Below are 22,811 nucleotides of genomic sequence, written 5' to 3'. Positions count from 1 at the left end.
CTCTCAGAATCCTGTTGATGTTATACATCTCTAGGCATTCAATGATCCAAGTATGCGGCATTGAGTCATAGGCTTTCTTGTAATCGATCCAAGCCATGCACAGGTTGGTGTGTCGGGTTTTGCAGTCTCGGGCAACTGTGCGGGTCTACGAGGAGTTGGTGTTTGGCTCCTCTGGTATTTACACCGATACCCTTCTGTGCCGTGCTCATGTGTTTATCCATGTGTTTGCTTATCTTGGCCGCTATGATGCCTGACATGAGCTTCCAGGTTGTGGAGAGGCAGGTTATTGGTCGGTAGTTGGGTGGGACTGGACCCTTTGATGGATCCTTCTGGATTAGGATTGTCCGCCCTTCAGTTAACCATTCAGGGTGAGTCCCACTTTGTAGCAGCTGGTTCATTTGGGCTGCCAGTCGCTCATGGAGAGCAGTGAGTTTCTTTAGCCAGTAGGCATGGATCATGTCAGGCCCTGGTGCTGTCCAGTTTTTCATACCTGAGACTCTTTCTTGAACATCTGTCACAGTGATGGTTACCGGGGCTTGCTCAGGGAGGTTGCTGTGGTCCTCTCGTAGAGAGATCAGCCACTGTGCATTGCTGTTGTGGGACGCCTCCCTTTCCCATATGCCTTTCCAGTATTGTTCAGTCTCCAGCCTTGGTGGGTCTGCTCTGTTGTTTTACCCTGCCATTGAGAGTACACCTTAGCTGGTTGAGTGGAGAAGAGGCGGTTAATCCTTCTGGATTCATTCTCCCTTGTGTATCTCTTTAGGCGGCTGGCCAAGGCTTGGAGCCTCTGTTTGGCAGTCTCGAGTGCTTCAGGTATGGGCATCTGGCTGTACTTTCTGGGTACTGGTCTTTAGCTCTTTACTCTCTTTAGCTCTGACAGTTGGCTCACTTCCCTCCTTGTTACCTTGATTTTAGCCTCTAACCGTCTTTTCCATGGTGGGTATTGGGTCTCATGGTTGCTCTTATAGCCAAGTATCTCAAGGATCACTGATGCTGAGTTGTAGATCAGCTCATTGGTTTCTGTTATGGTGTTGGTAGGGATCGTTCTCAATGCTGCATTCACATTCTCAATGAGACTTTCTGATGGTACTTCACTCAGCCGTTGTAATTGGCGCCGGGGAGGCCTGGTTGTCATTCGGGTCATGATTCTCTCTCTCAGGTCAGCAGCTGTCTCGTTCAGCTCTGTTTCGCTCATTGGGGCCGTGTATCCCCTCACTGGGTGGGGACTTGTAGTTAAGTCCCCACAGTCCTGACATCCGGGTTCCTCCCTTTTGCCGTAGCATTTGTGTTGTATCTCGTCAATCTCAAGTTGTGATAGCAGTTGCCGTTTGCGGATGTTGGAACATTGAGCTACTAGTTTAGTTTAGCGCTTAGTGTTGACTGGGGATGTCGAAGTAACCATTCCTTCCCCAGTCTTTGCATGTAACCCCTCTGACTAGGGTTACTTGAGTAGAAGCATTCCAACAGATCCACATTTTCATCTCTCGCCCATTTCCGTCTTGTTCCAGTAGCCCATTTGTCATCAAGGTGCTCTGGTTCCCCAACACCTGACGCAGACCTTGTTTGGCCGGGCGACGTCTGAGCCGGCATGTTATGCAACTTAGTATCTCTCATGGTATGAGGTAGGCAGTAGCTTGAAGGGTCTTGCCTAAGGACCCAGACTGGATTCGAACCCTGCCCTCTCGGTGATATACTGATGCCTTATGTATTGAGCTATCCAGTATCCAGTATATATATATATATATATATATATATATATATATATATATATGTGTGTGTGTGTGGGGGAGGGGGGGTGGGTGGGTGTGTGTAAAACAAAAGTGCACACTTTGATAACATTATGTTGTGATAATTTTATGACAAATTATATTTTATTTGTCTACAGACATAAACAATAAGATGTATATTGGAGACTTTGGGGCAAGCAAACTGGATCCAGCACAAAGCACCACGTTTTCCAACATGGCTGTAACTATATCCTGGATAAGTTATGAGTATGCTACAGAACACAAATACAAGAAGGAGTCAGAAGTCCAGGTATGTTGACCTTGAAATACTAATAAAACTGCAAATCATGATTGTTTTTTGCTTATTATTTTTCACTATGCTTTGTTTGGCAAGTAAATTTTCAACAGTTTATTAAAGAAAGGTTATTATTGTGACTGCTAAAGAACATCGTTTTAATGTAATCTGTTATTTTAGGTTGCGGGATGCTTGTTGCATTACATCCTGACAGACGGCCAACATCCCTTTCAAACCACAACACCATACTTTGAGAAACCCTTTCAGATATTTGAAAATGTCAGAATGGGAAAATTCACTCTTCTATGTGATGAAAAATGGAGCAGCCAAACAAATATGATTTCCCGGATGCTGAGTACATCACTTAAAGATCCTCCCACCATTGAAGAAGCCCTTCAGGCATTCATGTGTGAGTACCATTGCTTTAAATATGCCATATAATGCTGTGGGCTAAAATACTATTTAACTAATCAAAACTGATTAACTTTGTTTACAGGTTTGACACATCAGGTAGAATATACTGAAATCACAAACAACACTGGGTCTGAGAATCAAAATAAAGTAAGTAATTATTTTAATTACTTTAGGGTAGAGCAATACAATGATAATTTCATGTAAGAGACTACAGATCTTTCCACAGTGGAGATTTTGTCTTACTTTGTATTCCACTGCCCAAATATATTTATTGTTACTTGATATAGACATTTATTCACTACTTTTTGTTATCATTACATACAGGATGGATCCCATTCAACAAATTTCAGTGTTGAATCCTCTGATGGCACAAACAACCAGAGAATGGCTACAGATCTGGCTGACACTGCTCCCAGTAACCTGCTGCCTTCATCTCCGACAACAGAAGAATAATTTTCTGATTGTGGAAAGGTAAGAAAGGGTTTAATTACTCAAGAACAAGGTTCCCTTTCTCAGGAAATGTCAGAGGATGATGACCAACCACCAGGGGGAGAAGAAAGTGGAACTGGAGTACCCCACAGAAAACCACCTTCGACAACTGACATCATAGTTAAAATGTCATCCAACACTGCACATAAACATGTGTATGACAAGAAAAACTGTTGTCTTTACTGTGAGAAGCTTTATTCAAAAATAACAAGACATTTAAAACAGAGGCACTCAGACAAACCTGATGTGGCCAAGGCGCTTGCACAAAAGCAAGGATCAAAAAAGCAGTTCTTGCTTTTTAGTAAAATAAGAAACATGGGAAACTTCCAACACAATTGTTCTGTTACAAAGTCTGGAAAAGGACAAATCATTCCAAAACGGCAAGCAACATATCCAGCAGCTGCATCCGACTACTTGCCTTGCAAGTTTTGCTTTGCTATGTATGTCAAATCAGATCTCTGGAGACATCATAAGCACTGCAAACTTCGCTCAAAAGAAGGCATTGCCACAAGAAATGTTCAGGCAAGATCTTCCATGTTGCTGTCCACGGACACTGTGATTTCCACTGGACTTCAGACGGTTCTCCAGGAAATAAACTATGACAATAGCTCAATTAGTAAAGGCTGACTCCCTTATTATTTCACTGGGTGAGAGAATGTTCCTCAAAAATGGAGAAGTTGGACCGCATCGAGCAGACATCAGAAATAAGATGAGGGATCTTGCCAGACTTGTTCTGACAGCCAGAAATATTGACAAAGACATTGTCTTTTTGAAGGACTTGACCTGTCCAGGAAAATTCAACACAGTCCTCGAGGCTGTAAAACAGATGACTGGGTTTAATGCAGTTTCCAACAGGTTCACAGTGCCCTCAACTGCACTGAAACTGAGGCATTCTCTTGTGAAAGTGTCGTATTTTGCAAGGAGAGGCGCTGCGTCAAGAGAATCTTGATTTAAAATCAAAAGCACAGCAATTTGTCGAGTTAATTGAACTGGAATGGTCACATGTTTCTTCTAATGCCCTGAAAACACTGTATCAGAAGAAATGGAATACGCCACAAATACTGCCTTTGTCAGAAGACATCAAAAAGCTCCAGGACCATCTGAGAAACCTTGAGATAGTCCACAAAAGAAATCTCAATGATCAGCCAACAACATTCATGGAGTCAACTCTCTCAAGTCACTCTGACACAGATAATACTGTTCAATCACCGTCGTGAAGGAGAAGTCTCAAGAATGGAACTCCAGACATATTTAGAAAGGAGCACATACTGTAAGCACGATAAAGTTTGGAGAGCCTTTCAGCATTTGAAAAAAAACTTTGTGAGAATCTCACCAGAGTAGAGATACGGGGGAAAAGGGGCCGCAAAGTGCCTGTGCTGTTCCCAACAAATATAAAAGAGTCTGTGAATCTTCTGATTAAAACGAGAGAAGAGAATCTCCTCCACCAATCCCTACACTTTTGCTCGTCTATTTTTCGGATCCCTAGAGAGCATTTGTGGATGTGACTGGTTAAAACGGTTTGCAGAAAGCTGTGGAGCTCAACAACCACAGAATCTCACGTCAACCAAACTACGGAAGCATGTAGCTACAGTTTCACAACTCTTAAACCTACAAAACCATGAACTAGACCTGCTGGCAACATTCATGGGCCATGACATGGAAACCCACAGGAAATTTTACAGACTGCCTGAAGAAACACTCCAACTGGCAAAAGTCAGCAAACTTCTTTTTGCTCTCCAAGGTGGGATGAGCAAATTTAAAGGAAAATCCCTAGAAGATATTACACCAGACATCAACTGTAAGTAAAGGATTTAAAATATGTCTCTTTTGAATTAAATAATGCAATTTGTTAGCAAAAAATAAATGTTCTGTTTAAATATTTTTTTTAAATATTTTGTTGCAGCTACGGACTCCAGTGACTCAGATGCAGACGTCCAAACTGAGGGAACGGTTAACAACGGTCAAAAAGGTAAATTTTCCCACTCCTGTGGTAAAGGAAAACATCTGCACTTAATGAAAATTTTAAATTATATTGTTTTAATCTGATGTAAACTTTTCATTGCCACATATATTTTTTCAGAAACTTCCAAGGTTGATCACTGCATCATTCAAAGCGACTGAGGGCAGTAAAAAGGCATCATGTCCATGAAGTCAAAAGGGTATGTTTATTCAGTCCTTTCCATAATATCCTGTCTACAAAAAAACTTGACTTTTATATCCTACATTTGGTGTTGGTAATTTTTATTAATCAATTTATTCATTCTTTTCTCTCATTTTCTTACAGGAAAATCCAAACGGCAATGGACGGAGGCAGAAAAAAAGATTCTCATTCACTATTTCAAGGACTCCCTAAAAGAAATGAAGATCCCTGGGAAAGCAGACTGTGAGAGATGCTTGAACGACAATCAGATCCTAAGGGATAATGGGAGAAATTGGAAAGCTGTGAAATATTTTGTACACAACAAAATAACAGCTGTGAAGAGGACTTTGTAAGAATGACAGCGCAAATGCTTGGAACCATGTATTCTTTCACATAATCACAAATATTATGAAGCATCAATGTTTTGTCCCTGAAAGCTGACAGCTTCTTTAATGGAGCATCAGTGTTTTGGGCTCCAATGCTGGTAGCTCGCATAACGAAGCATTAGCATTTCATGCCTGAAAGCTGATAGTTTACATTATGGAGCTTCAGTGGAAAGGACACAATGTCGGTAGTCCATGTAAATTGAGTTTCATACTGATTTTTGAAATGTGACTGTTTCTCAAACCCAGCGGTCAAGGCAGAACCAGACTCATCCTGAGTCTGGTTCTGCTAGAGGTTTCTTCCTGTTAAAAGGAAGTTTTTCCTCTCCACTGTATCCAGTGTGCTTGCTCAGGATGGCAAAATGTGATAAAGTGAATATTCACTTTATCGCATTCTTGTGGGTTTCTTAGATTTATAAAATTCCAAAACAACTGTTTAAGTAATTCATCTATTGTTACTTTTAAAATGAACTTTGACTGAAAATACAAAATGTTCTGCATTTGTGGATTTTTTTCTTCAGTTTTACTGAATTAATTATACATTATCAGTAAGTATCCAGGTGACATATGAAGTCTGAGTCCAATAAATATATATTTTATATATTTTTATTGGATTAACGGAATTAATTATAGTTGTATAATTAATTTCGTTTACTGAATTAATTATACATTATCAGTAAGTATCCGGTGACATATGAAGACTGAGTCCAATAAATATATATTGAGACAAGAATGTAAAATTTTATTTGAAAAATGTACTGTTAATAGTTCCAATAAATTCAATGAAACAACAGTGTTGTTTTGTACAGGTATGGCAGGGATATGGTATGATGTAAATATGTCTAAAAACATTAAGTTAATTTCTGCTGTATTCACCCACCCATTGTTCTGCACCAGCTGACAGTGGATCCTTGTTGTTGCTTTGACATGGGCTCATCTGATAAGAACACAGATATCTGTCTGTCTGTCTGCAAAGATCAGACACTGTACTTTATCTCACCTAAGTAACATTAATACTAGCTCTCTTTGTCAGTCTTTCTATCTGTAAAGATTATAAACTGTACTTTATCTCACCTAAGTAACATTAATGCTAGCTCTCTTTGTCAGTCGTTCTGTCTGTAAAGCCCACTTTGTTTTATCTTCTGATTACTGAACCAGTCAGAATTACTGTTACTAGTGTAACTGTGGTAATGTTTTAACATATTTAATTCAGGCCTTGTTATAAAACCACATCGTTCTTCTAATGAAATTCATGGAACAATTATTAACCTTAAAAACTAAAGTCAATGCTGCACAGATGTGTCTCTCCCACTACACCTAGTTGAACAAAACAGGATTGCAATGCATATACAAAAACCATTTAGCATTTTATTATTAACAGAGCTCCATTCAAAAGTGGAATTTCTATCTATCTATCTATCTATCTATCTATCTATCTATCTATCTATCTATCTATCTATCTATCTATCTATCTATCTATCTATCTATCTATCTATCTATCTATCTATCTATCTATCTATCTATCTATCTATCTATCTATCTATCTATCTATCTATCTATCTATCGTTATGAATTATAAGAGGAATAACTTGATTTAGCTCGTTAATTTTCCTCTTTTGTCTCGGATTCTCGAGTCCCAGTGTGCACAGGGAGAAAGAGCAATCATACGACATCAGACTTCAGATATCTAGAGCTTTATCCAGAGAAATCAATGCATATAGAATGTTACAATAAGCATCTCACCAAGATTATCAAAAGTCCAAGACATGACAAAACAGAAATAACTGCACGAGTTGAAAGAAAAAAAGAAAGCACAGAAAATGCATTTTCCGTTAATCGCGGACTCGGGCAGAAAGCAATTCCAATTATCTGTTGCAAACGAAAACTTTAATAAGACTGTGCCTTTCTCTAAATTTAAATATATGCATTAGGAGGGGTGTTTTTCCTTTGTGGGTGCTGTCTCAATGTTACTTTTATTATTTCGTGCTAAAGAGCCCCAGAGGCAGATCTAAATACACAGTCTTATAAAAGTTTTCGTTTGCAACAGAGAATTCAAATCTCTTTGTGCTGAGTGAGTGATTCCCAAAGATGCATCTTTGAATTTCTATTCAACTCGTTGAAGTTATTTTCTATTTGTCATTTTGTGGACTTTTGATTTCTGGGTGAGATGCTTATTGTAACATTCTGTATGCATTGAATTCTCTGGATGAAGCTCTAGATATCTGAAGTTTGATGTTGTATGATTGCTCTTTCTCCTTGCGCACACCGGGACTCAAGAATCCAAGACAAAAGAGAAAAATTTATGAGCTAAATCAAGTTATTCCTCTTTAATTCTTAACAATAGCTACACAAAATACCAACATGTGTTTCTAGAACAGAGCAGAGCAGAATCAACAAAATGTTATCAGTGGAGTGGCATAAATAGTTTGGTGAAAAAATGGCTCTCTTATGGTTTATATTTCTTTAATCCATGCATATATTCCACACATTTATTATTCATAATATTTCAAATTAACAATATTTGATCAAAATATATGTTAATTTCTGTATATTTTTAGGTTTGTCAAAAGGTTGGCCTCAGGAATCCAACTAACTTTTATAAAATATTCAGTGTTATAGCACAAAGTAATCATACTGCCAACTCATCCCCAGTGTAATGAGCAAACACATGAATTAGAAGGACATTGTAATAATTAGCAGGACGTTCCAGCAAACAACCAATCAAAATCAGACCCTGCGTGAATATTCATGAGAGCTTGCTATTACACAAACCTGCCAAAAAGGGCACTGTGGTGATACACAGATTATACACAAAATCAGGTTTATGTGAATTAAACGTTCATCTTGTTTTGTTTTGGGTTTTTCTTTTTTTTTTTTTTTTGCATTTTTGGGCTTAATGGACCAATAGAAAACTTTCTACATTTTTAGATTTTAGTCAAAATTAGCAGGACACGGCTCAAGTCCTGTTAATTCAAAATGTCCTTCTAGTGTGGTGTGTATTCTGACAAAATGTCCTTCTCAACAACATTTACCAATGCACACGCACACACACACACACACGGCCACTGCATGAAGACTGCTGGCTTATTAACCGTGTTCATGTTTATAAATTCTTTAGCGAGAAAAGAATGACTTCAATAGTTTTTATGCTTGATAAATAGAGAAACTCTTTCAATTGATCCTGTTCATTCTAAGTCCTGAACAGAAGGACCAACACTAATGATCCTCTAAGGGCCCCTGAACCACAGATTGAGAAACTGTGAAGGGAAACTGCAATCACTTTAGTTCTGCAATAAAATAACAAAATTGACCATCAGATGGTTGAGATTTATTTTTGTTCTCCTTGTTGAAGATCTATACTGTAGTTACATATTAGTATGGGAATAAACAAAACATCTTTCAGGGTAAAGAATCAGAGATCATTAATACTGCAGTGTTTATAACATTTTGGTAACCCAAATAATATTTGTGGCATTTAAATTGAATAGAAGAAAATTCTTATAAAATAGAGCTGTGATACATTTGAAGTAAGACGTTAAAAAGACCTTTTGTTTTCCTGGAACTATTTGTTATAACAAAACCTAAAATTAGTGAAGCTTCAGCAGAAACTGGATCAATTTGTTGCTGTGATCCTAAATTATATTGAGATTTCTGCTTTGACTGTGAACACATCACTTAAAACAGCATCCTGTAGATTAGAGTTCAGTTCAAACATTAAAACATGTTAAAAGGAGAAAAATCAGACAATCTTGAAGCTTCAGTAAATTTGATAATTACATTCTGAGAAAATAGACAAAATGAGGACTGACTGGAAATTATTGACTGGGATGAAATTTTGACTGATTCCAAATTCTGACTATTTGTTTGTCTGTTTCATGTTGAAGTGAATGTTTGTGTTTTGTGTTTGGTAAATATTGTTCACTAAACTAAAATTAGTTAGTGTTTGATTAAGCAGCTTAAGTTTCTAAAGGAATATTGCATGAGATGATCTGAGAAATTAGTTTGTCTTCAGGATGGTAATTTTAATTTTTCATACTTTGGCAACCAAAATGATATTTTGCTCTGTTGATTCTAACAGTGTGAGGAGGAAGTAGGACTGCCTACAGTCGACCTTTGACCTGTCTGAGACTAACACCTCCTAGCTCCTCCCACCTTCTAGATTTGTTCCCGCCTTCAGTTTCCATAGCAATGCTCATCATTATCACCCCTCCCTTTAGTTTAGGAAGAAAAAAAAAACCTGTCATGCTTGATAGAATAAATGGATGTTTATATAATAACTGAGCATTAATTTTTATTGTTAGTATTTACATATTAAAGATTAATAAAACAGTTTAAATGGGTTTTAAATATTTTAGTTACTTTTTATATTAATAAGGAATTTATTTGTATAAATTACTTTTTATATTGACATAAAACACTTTTAATAAAACCAACATTCTAGCTGCTTTAGATTCCATTCCTTCCTCTTTACTTAAAAAACAAAACAATTAAAGTCAAAGCTTCTGAAGATTTTAAATTCTTTCTTTGGAAATTACTGAATGGAAATAGCAAATGGCTTCTGTTATGACATAATGCACAATATAATGTATGAAGCTTTTGATGAAATGCATCATGGGATGCTTTGCTGGTTGATCCCCAATGTCACATAATATGCTACACAATGTTTTGGATTAATTAAATCCATTGAAAACAGATTCATCACTTACTGTTTTAAACTAAACTTAAAATTGGACTTTACAATAAACTTAAACCTTTACTAGGCTTCCTTTAATTGGAGTTTTACCACAAAAATAAATCTGGACCAAATTCAGTTGATTCACCATCGTTCTCACATAAATATGTTATAATTTACAGTGTAGATGGGTAAAATAATGAATGGAGGTTCTGTTTGGTAACAGGATGCTGGATGACTCGGTTGCCAATGGCGATGCAAGAGCTGATGCTGCTGCTAAGCTAGCTGCCTAGAGGCCTCAGGTAGTAACTGCCCCTTCTTTCACACTTGCTGATGTTGAGATGCTTCAATCCTTTGCACTTTTTCTACCTGACTCACATTTTGTCCACTTAATATTGGATTTTTGTCAAATCTCACCAACTAAGGTTGAAAATGAAATAGATAAAAGATTGTTCCTGTGTTGTCTTATTGTGAAAACCTGTCCACTAGGCTTTGTCGAGCCTCACAGACAGTGAAAACCTTCCTGCCATTTCCTGCCAAAGGCCTGCTGCCTCCATCAGACCAGGCGACGGGTCGTGATGAAGGATTTTCAGAGGAAGCTCTGGAGCTCCAAATGCTGGCTGAGTTCAATCCAGAGGCCAATCCAGCTGCTGCTCATGACCAACACAACTGCTAAAGTCCAGGAAGGAACAACCTGAATCCCCAGCAGCCACTGAGGGAGAACCAGAGCCTCTCTGTAACGTCCATCTAGATCAGACCTCCAACTCCACAACAACAGAGTGAGGAGGAAAACTTCACTCTACCAAGTATCAAGACCGCAACCTCTGACCCCGAAGAGGACATGGTCCAGTTCAACAGCTGGTTCAGATGTTTCTGAAAGGCTCTGCAGCCAAAGACCTGCTGCTGGTCCAGTGGTCGAAGTGGAGAGTGAAGATTTGAACCATCACTGTTCTGACAGGAGGCTCAACAATCCTCCTGAGCAGATAGACTGTCAGTGTTCCTGTTTCTACACTTTACCTGCTTTCACATGAAAAATCTGCATTTTCCTGTTGTGTTTTTTCAATCATTTACACTACAGACACTTATCTACACCTTCACTGAGCAAATGTAGGATTTTTGAGGGGTTTTCTAGAAAAGACATCAAAATAATTCTTTCTTAATTGCACATGAATTTACTGGATATAACAGGATAAAATGAGCCAAAATCAGTTCAATTAACTGATGTAAAAATCACCTTAATCAGATTAAATGAGATTAAAAAGTTTTTCAGATTAATAAATCACAGCATCATGAAGTTTCTTTTCTCTGTGTGACAGATTTCAACATCTCAACATCTTAATCCCAGTTTGTGACATTTGGTCTCCAAACTGTCAGATTAGTGGAGATTAATCTGCATGGCAGGAAATCTGGGATGATGAATGGATGAATGCGGCTCTAAATAAAACAAATCATCGGCTCTCGTCCGGTCTCGACCCAATATCCTGATGTTTGAAAGGCATTGCCACGGCGACTCCAGTGGAGACGTGGAGGTTTGGTTTCCTGCAGGAGATTAAAGCCGAACACAGACTGGAGGAAACGCTCACAGTTCTTAGTGGAAACAGACTTTACTCAATTAACAGCAGAAGCTTTTGCTTTTATTATTAACACTTTTAATGGACCAAATTCCTGATGAATTTAGTCCAAATTTGAAAGTGTAAATATCCGTAATCAGTCAATACATCAATATTTCGGCCCAAATCTTCATATCGATGCTTCCCTGTATGTAACATTTAGACTAGATTGTTTCAAGTGAGAAAGTAGGAAAACTGCATTCCTGCAGCGTGTTTTTACATGTTGATGTTGAGGGTGGAGTGTTTGGTCGGAGACATCAGAACGTGAGACAGCGACACCAGCAGCCAGTCCTCCACCTCTTGGCTCTCGTACTATAAAGGTCATAAATGTCTCTGCTCAGGTTCTGCATGAGGGGAAACATTCATGGGATCAACGTTCAGCTTGGAGGCAACAGGAACAAAACAAACTGCAGTGAAACATTCAAGCTGGCAGAATAACCAGTAAAAACCACAATTAACTGCTGGAAACTAATTTGGTTCAACAAACCTGTATTTAAATGACCCAATGTTGAAGATTATTTTGACAATTAATTGATTATTCTGCTGATTATTCAGTTATTGTGACGATTAATCAGATTTGAAATTGGCTCATTCTGAAGATTTTTCATTTAACCATTTAAATCTTTTTTATACAGTTTTAAACATTAAAAGATATAAAAAATAGAAAATTAAATCACTTGTTAGAATATATTTACAAAGTTTTTTTATCTATTTTAAACTTTCTAACTTATTTCCTGCAGTTAGAGGGTGAGTCTTTCTTCATGATCTTTAAGGAATGAGAAGCTCAATGTTTTTATCCAACCTTGTTATTAATCAGTGAAATAAGTTGGAGGAGAGACGTTTGGTTCCTTGCAGCTCAGTGTTAATCTGTATAATCTGAGAGATTAGCTCCATGTAACACTGCAGTGAGGATTAAAAGCGGCCAGACAAGGTGAGGGACAGAGGAGAGGTCACCATCAGGAAGTTTGAACCTCTGCAACAAACTGCATTTTAATCACAACCAGCTGCTGATTTTACTGTGTTTTCGGATTTCAAATTAAATCCTTTATTTTCCACTTTGGGTTGAATCAGGTGTGGCCCACGTTGGAGCTGTGGTGGGTCATATTCATGTTGATTTATTCTCAGCTAAAAACAGGTTTACCTTTTGTTATCAGATGTAAAATATAGCAGAGATGCAGCGATCAGACCTTTTCTGTCCAACATTGATCTCCAGTTTTCATTCTGCTCTGATCTTCCAGTTTCCTGGGATTTTTTCTCCAAAGACAAAAATGTTCTGCAGGTTCTGAGTTTCAGGTAGAAGTTCTGAATGAAACACAAAATATTAAGATGTTCCCACTTTATGCTTCAAAGCAATGACCTCTGACCTTCATGGGAAGGGAATGTTTTCCTTTCTCAAGGACTTTCTGAAAGGCAGAGTTGATGAAAAATATTTTTAATGCAAATATTTAAATTTGAACAGGAAAAGAACAGAATGTGCAGCAAATGAACCAAATGCAGAAGAAAAATGTTTTTATTTAAAACACATGAAGAAAAACTGCAGCAAATTTACAGAAGGAAGATTTAATATTCAAATCTGACATGTTGAGAAAAATAGGAGCTGATAGAAACAGAAAATGATCAGATTGAGAAAAACTGATCAATATTGCAATACATTCTAATGAATGAAAGGAAAAAATAAGAGAAACAACATCTTGATATTCAGTGTGAAGCTTTGACTGGAAACAAACAGATAAACATGAGGATCCTGGAATAATTCTGGAATAATCCTGAAATAATCCTAAATAATCCCAGCTTCCATCTTCAAAGGACTGGAAGAAGAAAAAGTTTCCAAGGACTCAATCAGAATCGTTTCACCAAGAAATAGATTGTAGAGACTGAACTATCTGTTCAACAGTGAGAGAGTTTCTCTGACAGGAGGAAACTTTAGACTCTTTAGACTCAAATCAGCTCAGAAACACTGAGGAACCAGAACTGGACCAGAACCAGAATCCAGGAATCAGAGGTTCAGTGAATGTGGTGTTGAAGGTGTGGAGGAGGATCAGTGAGTCAGAGGAGACTCTGTAGAAGGACAGAATGCCAGCAGGACAGTCCACATACACTGCTACTCTGTTAGAGACAGAGGAGGAGGAGAGATGAGTTTCTATGTTATTGTGCCAAACAGAGTAACCAACATCATCATCAGAGCATCTCAGACTCCAGGAATGAACATTCCATCCAAACACACAGTCTCTACTGTCTCCTTTCCTCCTGATTCTTCTGTAACTCACTGATATCTCAACTCTTCCTCTCCACTCGACCTCCCAGTAACAGCGACCAGTCAGACCAGTTCTACACAGCAGCTGAGCCCAGTAATCAAATCTGTCTGGATGATCAGGATATGACTGAAGCTCCTCCATCCATGTCACCTTCCTGTTGTCTTCAGACAGTTTGAGGAATCTGCTCACTGTGTTTGTGTCGATGGTGAGTTGACAGGAATCTGATGGAGAGAACAAACACAATCCAGCTGCAGTTATTGATCATTTATTGACACTTTGACTCCTGAATGAGTGATGTGACAGTTTGAAGATGGTTGAATGTGAGCTGCTTTGTTGTCATGAATCAGATGAAAAACACACTTACATTTCCTCAGACCTGGAGTCAAGAATCGGCCTCCAGCAGGCTCCACCCTGAAAGGAGGAGGGGGGTCAGACCATCAGTCTCTTTCAGCAGCAAACATGGACATTACATGTCTCTCAGACACACATTGTCCTCCACTGAGACAGGAACAGTCCAACATCTGGATTGCAAACTGCAGTGGATGTAGGAAGGACAGTTGGTGCTGCTGCAGCACAACTCATTTCTCCAAACACAGGAAAAGCTCCAACAGAGAGGAGAAAGGAAATCCCTCAGTAACAACCTGAAGAAACTCACTGAAGCCTAAAAGGACATCAGGAAACTAAGGAAACTGATGCTCAGGTTGCATCAGGTTGCAGGTTGAGCTTCCAATCAGGTTGGAAGCTCAACCTGATTTAATAATCAGCATTAAATACAATCAATCTAAACTCTGATCAACACCTGGATACCTGATCCATCCACACTCCCACACACAGATGAAGGAATGAAACACTAAACAGCCCTGCTGCTGAAAACCTGCTGTGGCCTCACTGTAATATCCAGAAATACAAACATTAAAAAGGAGAAGCTGCATCACATTCAACAAAGATTCAACAAGAATCAAATCTTTGATCTCTGAGCTCAGACTCACAAACCAGGGAGAGGCTTCCATCATCACACACCTCTGACAAACACCTCCAACCTTTCAGCACTTCCTCTACCAACCAGCACCACCAGGTGGCGCTGCACACATTTACAATGAGCCCAAGAAGAAGAAGCAGCATCCTGAATCCAGCAGCTGCAGTAATGGCTTGTGAAAGTGTCCAAGGAGCATCTGGAACCAGAACCAGCAGATCCAACAGTCCAGAGAGTCTTTGTTTGCATCTTTCCTCTCAGATTTCCAAGCTGCTCTGAGAGGGAAATGACATCATCACTCTACTGATGATGTCACGCTCTGATGTCACTGATCAGGAGCTGCTGGACTTCTACATTTCCAGCATGGAGGACAGAGAAGATCTCAGCTGTGATGAGGAGCTGGCCTGCCTTCACACTGATTGAGGGTCAAAGAAATATTTCCAGATGAAGTCAGACTAAAATGTTGGATTGTCCTGCTGTTGCAATCAGAGGCCAAGAAGAAGCTTCAAGTTCTTCTCCTGTTCAGCTCCACGTTCCTGTCAGAGACTTCAGCTCCTCATGAGGAGAACAACTAAAGCCTGGAACACTGACACCAACATCCTGACATCTCATCCCTGAACAAAGCTTTGCAGCATCAAGGTGACTCTTAGCTCCATATATGGACAGATTTCCTCTCAAGGGGGCGGAGCCTGGATTGGAGGAACCAGCAGCAGCTTCCAGGAACAAACCTTGGGAAAACCAGCAGACTGACTAAAGACATTTCTCCCTCTTCCTCCTCTATCAGACCTTCTCTGCTCCTGCAGCAGGTTCCTCCATACCTGAGAGCTTCCAGTCTCCAGTGTGGATCCTTCAGTCCAGCCGACAGCAGCTTCACTCCTGAGTCTCCTGGATGATTGTAGCTCAGGTCCAACTCTTTCAGATGGGAGGGGTTGGAGGTCAGAGCTGAGGCCAGAGAAGCACAGCCTTCCTCTGAGACCAAACAGCCTGATAAGCTGCAGACACACAATTCATCACATGATGAGAAAATGACAACATTGAGGTAGAGACCAAGGTCTGAACTGATGGATGGATGGATGGATGGATGGATGGATGGATGGATGGATGGATGGATGGATGAATGGATGGATGAATGGATGGATCTGTAATTGTGCTTCTTTTTGCACCTAAGATGCAGCAATTTGTCAAGAGCCCAGAGGTACCTGAGAGTTTCCAGGTTGCAGTTTGGACTCTTCAGTCCAGCAGAGAGAAGATTCACTCCTGAATCTTGCAGGTTGTTGTTACTCAGGTCCAGTTCTCTGAGACTGGAGGACTGGGAGCTGAGAACTGAGGACAGAGCTTCACAGCTTCTCTCTGAGAGGTTACAGTCACTCAGTCTGAGGAGACAGGGAGGAAAATCTGTTATTAAACAATTTATTAAAATGTCTTTTTTCCAGTCAACAATGTTCCTCTTTAATAATTTAAGGGACTGTTTTATATGTAATCATGTTTCCTTTTGTTGTAAACTGTTCAGTCTATATTTGGGTCTCCAGCCATGAAGGACTGAACTAAAGGCAACAAGGAGGCTGGCAAGATAAATATTAAATTCCTCTATGAACTAAATGAATCCATGTCAGTTTTAACAGAAAGAGTCCAATATTTAATTGTCAAACTACAAATTTAATCAAGGCCAATCAAGGCTGGGCTGAAAATCAGCATCAGGCTCAGTTTGAGGGAAAACAGCAGCTTGAATCAAAGCAGAGCAAATCTCCAGTTTCATCTTTACATGTTTTAACTGTTGGATACAGAGATGGAAAACTGAGCAGCAACTCACAAAAACTATTTTTAAACAGAAATTACAACAAAACTATTCTGGGAAAAAATAGAAATTAATAGAAATAAATTAGTTCCAAACACAATCCAAAAACAAGCACGAGACAAACATTAAATATAGGGAAATTAAATACAGTTCTAATCTACCATTCATAATAATGATCTCTTCTGTAATTTCTAATTATTTATTATTCTTTCTACTGCTATATTTTAATTCAAATTAAAAAGCATCTTATTGCTCCCAAAAGAAATTAAAATCTTCTTGTGACTCATATTAATTCAGATCCTTCAAAGGGTTATTTTAGATATTAATGACCGTTTAGCTTATAAAATCTCTTGTGGTCTGAATAACAGTGATTTTCAAGAATTCACTGTTATGATATAACCCTAACCCTAATACCAATTCAGTATTATATATATTCCAAATAAATTCCTCTACTTGTTTCTCTGAATATAGATGATTATTTCAACATGTTGCTCATTCTCTTCCTGTTACTGAAACATTTCCACTTATTCTAGAATCTGCAATTGATCTCAGTTATTTCTCTCCAATACCAGTAATATCTGTTGATGTAATGGAGCTATATTTGGCCCCCTGCTGCTCTGACCAACATGTCATTGTGGTTCCAGTAGATGGGTTGGTTTCCCAGGTTCATTCAGAACCATGTAAAAAATGATGCTATATGATAATAGGTTGTACTTTGTAAAGTTACACAGTCAAAATTAACAGAAATAATTTTAGTTATTCAACTGTCATAAGAGACAAAATGATGTTCAGAATATCAAGTTATATTTTCACCATTTATTCATTCATTATAAACCCATTGTTCCAAACTAAATATTTAATTGTCAAACTACAAATTTAGCTTCAAACTAAATGTTTCCAGCAGACTGACTAAAGACATTTCTCCCTCTTCCTCCTCTATCAGACTTTCTCTGTTCCTGCAGCAGGTTCCTCCATACCTGAGAGCTTCCAGTTCAGAAGGTAATAAAAATCATTAGTCACATGTACAATGTATTAGGAAGTCTAACAACTGCTGGGAGGAAGGGTCTGCAATAATGCTCCTTGTTTGCACCAGGATGCAGCAACCTGTCAAATATCCAGAGCTTCACTATCAATGTTAGCCTGAACCCAACCTTTCTAAATTTCTCTCTTCTTGGTTCATTCAGGCTGCAGGGAAGGAAAACCAGCCATGTTTGTTAGTCAAGGTTTAGCATGATTACCCATCTCACAGTAAGATATCTGATAATATTTTACCTGAGAGTTTCCAGGTTGCAGTTTGGACTCTTCAGTCCAGCAGAAAGAAGCTTCACTCCTGAATCCTGCAGGTTGTTGTTACTCAGGTCCAGTTCTCTGAGACTGGAGGACTGGGAGCTGAGAACTGAGGACAGAGCTTCACAGCTTCTCTCTGAGAGGTTACAGCCACTCAGTCTGAGGAGACAGGGAGGAAAATATGTTATTAAATAATGCATAAAACAATATTTTACTTTCCAATCATTTATATTCTTTTTATAAAGACTGAAGGAACTATCTATTGTTGCACATATTTATGTTGCCTTTTGTTGTGAATTGATTTGGTCAATGGTTGGGTCACAATCTTTAAAGGACTGATCTAAAAAGAACAAGGAGAACGGACACAAAACTTTTGAATTCCACAATAAAACTAAATTAATCCAGTTTCAGTTTTAGCACAAAGATGAGTTTTGCTTCTTTAATAATGTATAATGATGATGGGGTTGTAATGGTTATAATGTTACATATTAATAGAGTTTCTTCCCGATGTATCACTGTGGGCAACATCTGTGAGACAATGCATCAATAAAAAAACTAAAACAACATAAATCAATATTTAGCACATCATTAAATGTTTTCACTTGATCAATAATAACTGCATAAACAATGTGTGTCCTTACAGAGCTTTGTTGGAGGCTTTAACCACTGGCAGCAGCCTCAGAAGAACCTCCTCTGAAGCAGAGTATTTCTTCAGGTCAAACACATCCAGATCTTTTCCTGATGACACTAAGATGAAACCCAGAGCTGACCACTGAGCAGGAGACAGTTTATCTGTGGAGAGACTTCCTGAACTCAGAGACTGTTGGATCTCCTCCACTAGAGAACGATCATTCAGTTCATTCAGACAGTGGAACAGATTGATGCTTTTCTCTGCAGACACATTCTCATTAATCTTCTTCTTGATGTACTGAACTGTTTCCTGATTCTGTGAGCTACTTCCTGTCTTTGTCAGCAGACCTTGTAGAAGTCTCTGATTGGTCTGCAGTGAAAGTCCCAGGAGGAAGCAGAGGAACAAGTCCAGGTGTCCATTTGGACTCTGTAAGGCCTGGTCAACAGCTCTCTGATGGAGAGACTTTATATTTGTTTTGAAATAAAAAAAAAAAAAAATGAAGGTGGATTTTCTTCCATCAGGTTGACCCCAGAGTTGATGAAGGTCAGATGAACATGAAGAGCAGCCAGAAACTCCTGAACACTCAGATGGACGAAGCAGAACACCTTGTCCTGGTACAGACCTCTCTCCTCTTTAAAGATCTGTGTGAACACTCCTGAGTACACTGAGGCTGCTCTGATATCGATGCCACACTCTGTCAGGTCTGATTCATAGAAGATCAGGTTTCCTTTCTGCAGCTGATCAAAAGCCAGTTTTCCAGAGACTCAATCATCTTCCTGCTCTCTGGACTCCAGTGTGGATCTGTTTCAGCTCCTCCATCATACTTGACCTTCTTCACTTTGGTCTGAACCACCAGGAAGTGGATGTACATGTCAGTCAGGGTTCTGGGCAGCTCTCCTCCCTCTCTGGTCTCCAACACATCCTCCAGAACTGTAGCAGTGATCCAGCAGAAGACTGGGATGTGGCACATGATGTGGAGGCTTCGTGATGTCTTCATGTGGGAGATGATCCTGCTGGCCTGTTCCTCATCTCTGAATCTCTTCCTGAAGTACTCCTCCTTCTGTGGGTCATTGAACCCTCTGACCTCTGTCACCATGCCAACACACTGAGGAGGGATCTGATCGGCTGCTGCAGGTCGTGTGGTTATCCAGAGGAGAGCAGAGGGAAGCAGTTTCCCCCTGATGAGGTTTGTCAGCAGAACATCCACTGAGGTGGACTCTGTAGCATCAGTCAGGATCTCCTTGTTGTGGAAGTCCAGTGGAAGTCGACTCTCATCCAAGCCATCAAAGATGAACAGAACCTGGAAGTGTTCAAAGCTGCAGATTTCTTTGGTTTCACTAAAGAAATGATGAACAAGTTCCACCAAGCTGAACTTTTTCTCTTTCAGCACATTCAGCTCTCTGAACGTGAATGGAAATATGAACTGGATGTTCTGGTGGGCTTTGCCTTCAGCCCAGTCCAGAGTGAACTTCTGTGTTAGGACTGTTTTCCCAATGCCAGCCACTCCCTTTGTCATCACTGTTCTGATTGGTTGATCTCTTCCAGGTGGGACTTTAAAGATGTCTTCTTGTCTGATTGTTGTTTCTAGTCTGTGTGGTTTCCTGGATGCTGTTTCAATCTGTCTGACCTCATGTTCATTATTGACCTCTCCAGTCCCTCCCTCTGTGATGTAGAGCTCTGTGTAGATCTGGTTCAGAAGGGTTGGACTTCCTGCTTTAGCAATCCCCTCAAACACAGACTGGAACTTCTTCTTCAGACCAGATTTAAGTTGATGTTTACAAATTGCAGCAAAATGTCCTAAATTAACACAAAAATGAAAGTCAGATCTGAACAAAAATCATCTTTTGCATTTGATTACATCACTTCAGCAAATGTGTAATTTATCTATCATTTCAAATCTCTGCAGAAATCCTCTTACTGATCTGCAGATGGTCAGCCAGCTTTTCCTCCTTCATCCTCCTCAGGAAGTTCAGTGTGATCTTCATCACTGCCTCTCTGCTGCTCCTCCTCTGCTCTTCATCATCACCTTCCAACACCTCATCATCTCTCTGACTCTCTGAATGTTCTGGGTAATCTGGACTCAAAACTTTCTGGATCTTCTTCAGTTCTTTCTTCACAAAAGTAACAATGTTGTCCTCCAGCAGCTGGAACAGAATAATAGATGAAGGAAACATCAGAGTGAAATCATGGAGCCAAACACCAGATGGATGTTGGACAGACTGACAGTCCTCTGGTCTACAAAGTGCAGCATGAAGGTGACTTTGAACAGAACTCATGGAAAAGTATTTGTTGTTCATATACAGACCATAAATATGGAGTCCAGCTGTTTTTGATGCTGCTGGACCGATGGACCCCTGGGAACCTCTGAGCTCTGCTGGTCCACTCTGTGGAGGAACCAGGAACAATTAGGAAGTCAAGAAATATTCATCTGGATGTGAGCAGTGAACCAGGTGATCTAAGTAGTTTTAAAGATTTAATGTTCCTGCTGATCCCATTAAGAACCAGCAGAACCTCTGATGGTCCACATCAGCTCAGTTTGGTTGAGTTCCAGCAGATCTCACCAACCACATCATGAAGCTTTCCTTCCCTGCTGAACTGCTCTCACAATGCACACAGGAACCAAGTCCTGATGGACCAGAATGGCTTTACCAGGTATTTCCCAGTGGAAATGTGATCCACTGTTAGTCTGACATGGAGCCAGGAAGCAACAGAGCATCATCATCAACATCCAGAGATAAAGATATGAAGGTGTTTTCATGAGAACAGAGCAGCTGATTTCTGTAGATAATGGATCAAACCTCTGGAAATATAACTGGAAACATCTGAGTTCTTACTGGTTCAGTTTCCAGAGTTACAGCAATTAGATACAGCTCACCTCTCTGATGATGGAGATCCAGGAGATTTAAAGGTAAAAGGACGATCCATTGATATGTCGCTCTTAAAAGAGACACAGCTGGGTTCTGGTTCTGGTTCTGGTTTGGGTTTGAATCTCTGATGGATCCTGAAAGAAAAACTCTCAAGATAATAATTATGTGACTGTAAACCAAAAACAGAACCAGACAGATCATCAACCTGATGTTCTAAATGATTCCTATCAGAACCGGTCCAATCCTCCAACATGTTCCTGATCATTGATCCTCCTGAATAATGTCCAGCCTTCTTTAAAGAGCAGAAAGATTTGTTTCTGAGACCAACATGTTGGTTTTAACTGACTGAGAGAACAGTTTGGTGATCTTAGTGTTGAGCTCTGACATGGAGCAGAACCAGGAATCATTTCCACTCTGACCATCCAAGGAGGATGATTATCAGGAAGTGGCAGTTGATGACAAAATCACTGCTGGACAAATGTTTCATGTTACCAAACTGACTATTGTCAGGTTTTACCTGACCACCCATAAAAAGAAGGCTGACCAGTCAGTCAGTCAAGATGAAGTTTTGCCTTCAGCATTTTTTCAGGATCAAGACAGTTCTGTGAGTCGACCCTCCTCTTCATCTGCTGTTAATGTTGCAATGACCAGCCAATCCACAATGTCCACAGAAGGAACTCCTGACTTTCTATTTATTGGAAACAGAACAAATCATGACAGTATAAACTTTTCACTTCATTCTGCAGAGCTTAGGGAGGAGGAGGATTTGGATAGCAGTGGCATCGTGTTTCTAGGACCGTTTCTGACACTGAGCCACAGATTCTGGACGACACTTTGCCAATATCCCCTCAATCCACATCATCTGCCAAGGCAGTGAAGGAGATACTGATAGTTCACCGAGGACAGGTACTTCCTGAGCTCATAGCTCACTTCTGTTATGACGGACTTTTAGATAGAGACTTCAAAATCCAGCTTGTCCTGCCAGATGGACCCCTGAGATGGGTTATGATGACGGCGGAGTCGTTAGAGACTGTTTTTCTGAGTTCTGGGAAGAATTGTGTGACCAGTGTATTGCAGGAAACACTTACAGAGTGGCTTTTCTGAGACATGATTATGGACAGAGCCAGTGGGAGAGTGTAGGCCGAATAATTGTTTTTGGATGGACAAGAGAGAAATGTCTTCCTATGAAGATTGCACTTGTCCTACTAGAGCAAGCAGCCTTTGGACAGGTAAAAAGTGACGTAGTGGAGAATTTCCTGAAGTGCTTGCCTGA

At 39.6% G+C, this 22,811-nt stretch overlaps 1 protein-coding gene across 1 annotated transcript; it reads right to left on the bottom strand.

Annotated features, from left to right (window-relative positions):
• Positions 1-14,200: 14,200 nt before the first annotated feature.
• Positions 14,201-16,327, bottom strand: LOC129379581 (ribonuclease inhibitor-like; the record flags this gene model as incomplete). Its single annotated transcript, XM_055060401.1, has 3 exons — positions 14,201-14,396; positions 15,777-15,950; positions 16,158-16,327. Coding segments are annotated over 3 exons (501 nt in total), but the record flags the coding sequence as incomplete, so codon positions are not given.
• Positions 16,328-22,811: the final 6,484 nt, after the last annotated feature.

This window comes from Poeciliopsis prolifica, unplaced genomic scaffold (assembly GCF_027474105.1).
Source record: "Poeciliopsis prolifica strain line A6 unplaced genomic scaffold, Auburn_PproV2 SCAFFOLD059, whole genome shotgun sequence".
NCBI classification, from domain to species: domain Eukaryota; kingdom Metazoa; phylum Chordata; class Actinopteri; order Cyprinodontiformes; family Poeciliidae; genus Poeciliopsis; species Poeciliopsis prolifica.
This window is presented reverse-complemented; position numbering and strand designations above follow the sequence as displayed.